At 43.9% G+C, this 9,410-nt stretch overlaps 1 protein-coding gene across 1 annotated transcript in view; it reads left to right on the top strand.

Annotated features, from left to right (window-relative positions):
• Positions 1–406: 406 nt before the first annotated feature.
• The window catches only part of MSH2 (mutS homolog 2), a 126,503-nt gene continuing 117,499 nt past the window's right edge, over positions 407–9,410 (top strand). The window contains exon 1 of the mRNA XM_006839430.1: positions 407–731. Within this exon, the coding sequence (XP_006839493.1) occupies positions 521–731 (211 nt within the window). The 5' untranslated portion in view covers positions 407–520. The remainder of the gene's footprint in view (positions 732–9,410) is intronic.

Raw genomic sequence — 9,410 nt, forward strand, 5'->3', positions numbered from 1 at the left:
AACAGAAAAGGGAAGCAAAGGCAGTTGGGGAGAGAGGGACGAGCAGGTTTAAACAATACAGGGCAAGGCTAGACTAGGATCTACTCGTTTCTTCTGGTTTTCACGTTTTTTTTCTGTTTTCATTCTTATGCTTCCAAGTACATAATTAAAGCCTGCCAGAAAACTTCCCACTTGGTCACCTAGCCTAGCCATCAAGCTACCTGGGCTCCACGAAACTACAGCCGAGAATACCCAACACACTCAATCCTTTTAAAGATGCGCAAACGCCAGATCGGCGCGCGACCTAGACAAGCATGCGCAGTAAACAGGGCCACCAGCGTGCGCGGGAAACTGGGTTCCCGTCTGTTGATGATTGGCTGTCGTAGCAGACTCCCACCCACCAAAACGCCGCGCTAGATGTTGATTGGATGTCTCCGCCGAGGCCGGACGCCGCTCGAGGGGCGAGGGAGGGGCAGGCGGAAACAGCTTAGTGGTACGGGGTTGCACGGTTTGTTTGGTCAGGCGAAAGAGCGATTCCGAAATGGCGGTGCAGCCGAAGGAGACTCTGCAGTTGGAGAGCGTGGCCGAAGCCGGCTTTGTTCGCTTCTTCCAGGGCATGCCGGAGAAGCCGACCACAACGGTGCGCCTCTTCGACCGGGGTGACTTCTACACCGTGCACGGCGAGGACGCACTGCTGGCTGCCCGGGAGGTGTTCAAGACCCAGAGGGTGATCAAGTACCTGGGGCCGACAGGTGAGGGCGGGCTCGGCGGGAGCTCGGAGGGAGCCTGCTGGGTCCCCTCCAGGAAAGAGGCGGCGAGTAGTGTTTCCGTGAGGTGGCGCTGGGGGCGGGGACGTTGGTACCTGGAGGCGAATCCTGGTTTCTGGTTGCCCTGCCTCAGCTGTGTAGTTAGTCTGCCCAGATCTAAAATGATGGAGAACCTGCGTGCCGGCCTTATGCGAGGCATTTTAATACGTTGTTTGCGGTTCTGCCTTGCCGGGTAGATGTCTGTTTCAAACACCGCCAATAATCTATTTACAGACGTGAGATTCATATTCGGGGAGCTGCTGGTTGGGAAAACTGTGTCACCAACATAATTTTCAGGATGTTTGTATCCCTGGTTCATCCCCAGGACCTGTAAAAGGTTGTTTTGAGAGGCTGTCTCTCTAGCATAAGTCCTGGACCGCAAGGTCAGTTTGAACTGCAAAGTCGGCGGTTCAAACCTCGGCAGCCGCTCCTCGGAAAGCCTATCAAGTCGTGGCTCCGTCACTTGCTAGTTATATTACTTCGGGATCTCAGGTAAGGTGTCAGGTCAGCCTTCAGTGTCCTCCAGACCCGGCCCTAGCTATTCAGTATCGTCTACCTGTGTGGGCCACATATTCTAGATATTTTAAGTTGATCTGTCCCTCCTGACTGCATTGCATTTTCTTTCACTTATGATCACTCTAGAGTTACTTGGCCTGCAAATGATGTTATAAATTTTGGCAGAAAAAAGATTCCCCACCCCTGTTCTATAGGGAGGAAATGGGATGTTACTGACAAAAGGTATTTCATTACAAAAAAACTTAAATGAGGGTCGCTGGGTCAGTCAGAGTCATGGATACTGGAAATTACAAAGATGAAAATGCAATGTTCCGTACTTAACAGCTTATTCTAGTGGAGACCAAGGTAGAAATACAATGAAAGGTGAAGTGCGAATGGAGGTGTTGAAGAGGTATAGAATTAGGATTGCTACAAACTGGAAACACGAGAGGCTTTCCACAAGAGGTTAAACACCTGAGTCTGGAAGGGCTAGGAGTTTGTTGGGGAGGATTTTAAACTAGGCAGTTGGTGTTGCTGGAGCGCATAGTGGTGGGTGAGGAAACTGCACTAGGTAGGTGGTGGTTGTTAAGTACCGTGGAGTCTTTTCCGACTCATAGTGACCCTGCACAGGGTTTCCAAGGCTGTAAATCTTTACGGAAGTAGAACATCTCATCTTTCTCCCACGGAACCGCTTGTAGTTTAGAACTGCTGACCATGCGGTTGGCAGCCTGACTCCTAACCACAACGCTACTAGAGCTCCTTTAGGTGGGGCCAGATAATGAAAGGAATATAGGAATTTTATTCTCTAGGCAGTGAGAAGTCTGAAGAATTTTAAGCAGAGGTGGATTAGTGCTTTGGATCATTGTGGCTGCCCTGTGGAGGATGGGTTGAAGGGACTAGGACTAGGAAGAAGTCCTAGGGGACCACTTGGAGTCCTTTTGTGATGCAGATTAACTGCCTGAGTACTAGCCTAAAGGCTGATGGTTTTAAATTCACTCCTGGGTACCTCTTATGAAAGGCCTGGCTATTTACTCCCAAAAGGTTACATCCTTGAACTCAGCTCAGTTCTGCTCTGTACACATTGGTCCCTATGAGTCATAATCAATTTCAGAGGAACTGGTTTGGGCTTTTTGGGTTATGGGTACCAAGAAGACCAACCTGATGTCTTCATACTTAATGATGGTTTGAGTTGCTTTCCGGCTTTATTCACTTTACTCCGTGTTATCGCTCATAGCTCTCTTAAGTGTTTAATTTAGAACGTGAAAGGCATAATGAGTACTAAGCATTATGTCAGATCATTGAGAAGGACAAAATTATATAAATATCAGGAGTCTTTTATATTGGGAGCACTAGTTTAGTTTTTTAAACAGATTGTTACTTTTGTTGCCCTTGAAGATTTAAATGTGGTTGTCAAGCAGGTACATTTATAAGAATAGAATAACATAGGCGTTCTTTCACCTTAATTATATTGCTAAAGGTGAATTTAGATTTTCTAAGTAGGAGCTCTGGTAGCATAGTGGTTATGAGTCTGCTGCTAATCTCAAGGTCAGCAGGAGAAAGATGAGGCTTTCTGTTCATACAGACATACAGCCTCGGAAACACTATGCAGGGTTGCCCTGAGTCGGAACCAATTCCATGGCATACCACCACCGCCAAGAGGCAAATGTGAGCCATTCCCAAGGATCTAATTCTTACATTAGGAGTTTGTGTCATAGGTACATATTAAGTGTATGTGGGTAATTTCTTATTAGAAATTCATCAAAATAATTTAAAAAGGGAAGGGCTCAAAAAATTTTTACCTTTTTTTCAAGGAAAGATTCAATAACAATGTGTAGCATGATCCCCCAAACCCTCGTACTTGTTCACATTGTGATTTTTACCACTGAAGGGCAAATATGAGGGGGCTTTAAAAAGTTAAAAAATGGAATTAGATAATGGAATTTTCCCACAAACTTTAAAAAGCCCCCTTCATATAACTAAGGATTTTATAATGTAGGTGCAAGGCTACCAACACTTTATTGGGAGAAATTTTTCTTTTTAACAGTATGCATAGTGGGAAACCAAAAACCCAAGCCTAAACCCACTGCCATCAAGTCTATTCCAAATCTAGCCTTGCAGTCCAGTGCTTTGTCCTCCAGCTCCACACCAGGACTCCAGTTACCCTACATAGGGTTTCCAAAACCTTAAATCTTTACGAGAGCAGACTGCCTCAGCTTTTCCCCACAGTGTCACCAGGGGTCCTTCTTGGACAAGTGGTTAACAAATCCTTTAATCCTCTGTTCCCCCTGGAAAACCTGGTACGAAAAGAATGTTAACTATGTTTCTAGATAACACTACCTACTGTAATAATGACCCCAGATGGTTAAATTACATTTGTACTTGTAGCCACTATAAAGCCCTTATAGGGATCCTGTTCACTGTTTTTGCTCCCTGAATGTGTTCCTGTTAAGTGCCATCACCTTGGTTCAGATCCATAGCGACCTGGAATAGGGTTTCCAACGGGTGGCTGGTGAGCATGTGGTTCAAACCGACTTTACAGTCCAGCGCATCAACCCACAGCACCACACCAGGATGTCTCTTGTGGGAATCTGAAAAGCCAAGCGTGTGGAGTGGTACTAGAGTAGCTTGTGTGGGGCATGAGACTTCTAGTCAAGATGGCCACCTGCACCTGATGTAGATTTTGCTCTTTCACCTGCCTGTCTGGGACAAGGGCTGTGTGTCTTCGCTGAGACCAATGTCTGATGCTGCCCAACTGTAGGCTTTGATTCCTGTCATCTGTCCTTCAGAGTGAGCATTGCTTTGAATATTTGCTTGAATCTGGTGATTGTTGGCATGTATTTACTAGTTTGTGTAATGGTGGCTATGTTGTTGTTGTCGTCAAGTACCGTCAAGCCAATTGCAGCCCATAGCGACCCTGTATAGGGTTTCCAAGGAGCAGCTGGTGAGCTTGAACCGCTGACCTTGCAGTTCAAATGGCTTTGCAGTCTGGCGCATTAACCCACAGCGCCACACCAGTATGGTAATATTTTAAAAATCTCTTACCTGGTAAATGAAGATGTTGGTAACCTAGAATTGGTGCCCAGTTTTTGTGTTTGAAATGTTCTCTGAAATCTTAAATCCTGGAGTCCTGCTGTGGCGCTGTAGGATAAGCTCTAGACTGCAAAGCCAGTTTGAACATTAAGGTCAGTGGTTTGGGCTCGCCAGCTGCTCCTCTGAAACCCTATACAGAGTTGCCATGAGACAGAACCAACTGAATGGCACCTAACAAAATCAGCAACATAGTTATTATACAAAGGGCTTTGGATTTGAGTTTAAAACAGGTATGTTAAGTGACTTTGAGTCAGTTCCTACTCATAGCTACCCTGTATAGGGTTACCAAGGAGCAGCTGGTGGATTTGAACTGCCCTCCTTATGGTTCCCAGTCCAATGCTGATCCTACAAAATTATAGGACTGGCAAGGGAATGGTGGTGGTGGTGGTGGTTGTGTGCCACAGAGTTGTTTCTGACTCATTTATTGTTAAGTGCTGTCGAATTGGTTCCTACTCATAGCGACCCTGTGTAGGATTTCTGAGGAGCAAGCAGCTGATGGGTTTGAACTGTTGCTGAGCAAGTTCTGCGGTTCAAGCTATACAGGGTTGGGTTGACGGCACTTAACAAGTCCCTGGAGGTTGTAAATCTTGAGCAGAAAGCCTCATTTTTCTCTCCTGGATAGACTGGTGTATTTGAACTACTGACTTTTCCATTTGCAGTCCAACTCTTCATCCATTATGCTACCAGGGCCCCTAGGCAAGGGGCATGGTGAGATGATATATACTGCTGGAAGGGGTACTGATTTTCCGGAAAGCAGTTTGGTGCAATATATGTTAATACTTAAAAATCTTCATACCTGTTTGAAGAATTACTACCAGTGATTCTAAAGAAAATACTAGCAGAAGACTACAGATGTCTAAGTGCCTTTGATAAATATATGGAAAGGTCCTCAGCTTAGTCATCAGGGAAATGCAAATAAAAGCCACAGACCTGCCACTACTTCACCACCCCATGACTCAAATGCAAAATTTATACAAGATAAAGGGTAAGTTGAGCACCTGGAACACCCAAACACAGCTGGTGAGAGCATAAGTTGATAACAGTTACATTGGTAAACTATTTGACAGCGCCCTTTGAACTGCAAGGTTGGCAGTTCAAGCTCACCAGCTGCTCCTCTGAAACCTTATACAGGGCCGCTATGGGTCGGAACTAAAGCTGAACTTGGCAGTTGTGTTTAGTAGAGAAATAACCAGAGGTAAAGATTACGTACAGCCTTAGAAACCATGTATAGGGTCGCTATGAGTTGGAACCGACTCCACGGCACATGACAGCAACATAGTAACCAGAGTCCTGGTGTGGCACTGTGGGTTTATGCCCTGGACTGCAAAGTCAATTTTAACCCAAGGTCATCGGTTCAAGCTCACCAGCTGCTCTTTGGAAACCCTATACAGGATCACAATGGGTCGGAACTGACTTGAAGGCCCTTAACAACGACATACATCCAACAGAAATGCACACATACACACAGTTAAAAGGAGTGTAAAACCTGAAAGAGCAGAACTTGTGTACACTGGGAAACTGTAAGATGGAAAACTAGAATACTTCCCACTAAAATGCACTGTTGAAAGTACAGTTGAGTTCCACCTCTACAGTTTTCACTATATACACACAGTTGACCCTTGACCAACGTGGTTTTGAGCTGTGGGCTCACTTATATTTTTTTCCTGCTGCTGTTGTGGTCAGCACATCTTGTCAGTGAGCTTCGATTTTGCTTATCGCTGCTTAAAGTGCCCTGTGTAGGCATTCTCTCCAGAAATTGTTCAAGTGGAGGTGATTGGCTTCACAAAGCATTTTAAGGGGATACTCCTGAGGTGGCTCTGTAGGATAAGCACTTGACCTAAAGGTCAGTTTGAATCACAAGGTCAGCGGTTCAAACTCAACAGCTGCTCCTCAGAAACCCTATACTGGGACGCTATGAATTGGAACTAACTCTATGGTACTTAACAACAGCAACACAAGACTAGCTCACCACAGTAGCAGGAAAATAAGTCTGCATGTAAATGGGCCTGGGACATTCAAACGTGTCATTCAAGGGTCAACTGTCTATATGTTGTGGTTGTTTAGTGCTGTTTGGTCAGTGATCCTAGAAAGGGTTTCTAAGGAATGGCTGGTGGGTTTGAACCATCACTTTTCAATTAGCATTCCATTGTTTAACCAGGACTCTATATGTGTGCCTGTGTGTATGCATATAAGTTTGTATGTGTGAGTATATACATACATACATACATACATACATTTATGGTGTCCTGGTGTGGTGCTGTGGGTTAATGCGCCAGACTGCAAAGCCGTTTGAACTACAAGGTTGGAAGTTCAAGCTCAATAGCTGCTCCTTGGAAACCCTATATATATTTATTTTGTTTTGTTTTTTTCTCTGAATGAAGAGAAATGAGTTTTGAACTGCAAGGTCAGCAGTTCAAAACTACCAGCTGTTCTGCGGGAGAAAGACGAGGCTTTCTGCTCCTGTAAAGATTTATAGCCTTGGAAACCCTGTATAGGGTTGCTATGAGTCAGAACCAGCTTGATGCCACATAACCACCACCACCATATATATATTTTATATATATATATACACACACACACACACACACACACATATATACATGCGTACATACACATATATATGGAGTCCTGCTGTGGCGCTGTGGGTTAATGCATCAGACTGCAAAGCTGTTTGAACTGCAAGGTCAGCGGTTCAAGCTCACTAGCTGCTTCTTGGAAACCCTATACAGGGTTGCTATGGGTCGGAACTGACTCGATGGCACTTAACAACAACAATATGTACACACACACACACATACACATGTATTAACAGCACCATACCAGTAGTCATATTTTTTTGCTGAAAGATGTGCACAAGAATGTTTATAGCAACCCTATGCAAAATAGTCCTAATTAGAGAACTATTGAAATGCCATTCAGCAGTAGAATGAATAAAGTAAATTGTAGTTTATTCATGTGGTTGAGTAAATGGTAGCAGAAAGCCTCATCTTTCTCTTTAGGAGCCACTGGTGGACTCAGGTGCTTGACCTTGTTAGCAACCCAATGCGTAACCCATTTTGTACTAAAATTTACCATTCAGTTGATCATATGTTTAAGTCTTTTGTAACTTTCAGTTTGGCTGAATGTATCTCATTAATGATGTTGACCTTGGTGAGGAGAATTATTAATAAGGGATAAACATGAATATGGATTATAATTGAGAAAGAAAAACCTTTTTCTCCCCCAGTTCACATATTTTAACTTTCACAGGCATTATTATCTGAAAGTTTATGTGACTCCATGTGAATGCATTCATAAAACAGCATGTCTCAAAAGGATATTTCATGTAGTATTAGTTACATAAGATAGGTAGGTGATCAGTGAAAAATACCCTTTTTTTGTTTTGTTTTGTTATTTAGGAAGAAATTCAAGTTTGGAGAACACTGGCCAGGTTCAACAAAGTGCTTTTACATGGCAGTACATCTCAATGACTTTCATCTTTGCTAATGATGCATTTTCTTGTTGGTTTCTTTTTGTTTTGTTATATACCTACTGTATTTTGACTACTTGTTGTTTGCTGTTAAGTATTAAGCAACCCCATTCAAGATTTCCAAGGAGTGGCTGGTGGGCTTGACCCACCAACGTTTTGGTTAGTAGTAATCCAGTGAATATCCTTAGAATGCCACACTAAGATATTCTGTATAGAATTTCTTATTAAGTGTCGTTGAGTTGGTTGCGACCCATAGTGGCTTGAACCGCTGACTTTGCTTTGTGGGTCTAACCGACTTTGTAGACGAGCACATTAACCCACAGCGCCACACCAGGATTCACATAGAATTTAGAAATGTTTAAAAAGAAAAAGAAAGAAGAAGCTGAAGTAGATAGGAAGTGGTTATTACTGATTTGAAATTTTTGCTGTATTTGAAAGCAGCCAACATTTATTAAGGAAGGTAAGCGATTTCTTACTACCTTTTATAGCCTGTAGAAAAGAGTCTTGGTGTAGTGCTGTGGGTTAATGCACTAGACTGCAAAGTGAGTATGAACCAAAAGATCGGCGGTTCAGACTCACCATTCGCTCCTGGAAACTTTGTACAGGGTCGCAAGCAACTCGACACTTAACAACAACCTGCTCATATCAAACTTCAGGTGTGGCTTAAGTCAGGGCCTTCTGTTGTCATTGTTGAGTGTCGTCAAGTCGATTATGACTCACAGTGATCCTGTATAGGTTTTTCAAGGAGCAATTGGTGAATTTGCACCACTGACCTTGTAGTTCAAACTGACCTGTGCATTATCCCACAGCGCCACACAGGTGGTTGAAATCATTTGGTCTGGCCCTGCTCTAAGGCAACCACAGTTCTAGTCACCACTCATAGCAGCAGGGGGGTTTGAATGCCTACCTTGTGGTTCACAGTCCATTGCTGATCCTATAGTGTCACATCATGAGTTAATTAAATGTTTGACCAAATTTAGCAGGCTAACTTTTTTTTATGCTTTATTGTGAATTATGTGATAGTAATTATGTGATAGTTTACATGGGAGGAGGACATTAGCTTCACCTTGATCCCGTCATATATTTTTTACTAGCCATGGTTACAATCCCCGATGCATCATCAACCAACCAAAGGGTATACCCTGCAAGCCAGCTTCACCTTCACCCCCCCACCCCCCGATGTCGGCACACAGCCCCTCTTCTTCTCTGGTTCCAAAGTCCCCCACTGCTCCATCTCCCCACATTATCATCTCTGCCTTCATCCCTGGCATCACTGCTTCTCTGGGTAGAGTCTCACTCTCTGCTTTTCTCTCGTGATGGTCCCAGGGACCTCCGCTCCTAGACTGATCACTCCTCTCCCTTTGCCACAAAATATCTGCCTTTACATTTCCAGTCCTGATAACAATTATTCCCTTTTTGTATCGCAAGAGACCTATCTGCATCTCCTTTCATCAGCCCCAATGATACAGAATGGATACTACTCAGTGGAGATTCTACCTTGCTCCACACCCTCTGGATCTAGGTTCTCTCTTGAAAGCTTGTAATCCAGTCACTTCTTGTGTCTGTATCTC

The sequence above is a fragment of the Chrysochloris asiatica genome, unplaced genomic scaffold (genome assembly GCF_000296735.1).
Source record: "Chrysochloris asiatica unplaced genomic scaffold, ChrAsi1.0 scaffold00024, whole genome shotgun sequence".
NCBI lineage: Eukaryota > Metazoa > Chordata > Mammalia > Afrosoricida > Chrysochloridae > Chrysochloris > Chrysochloris asiatica.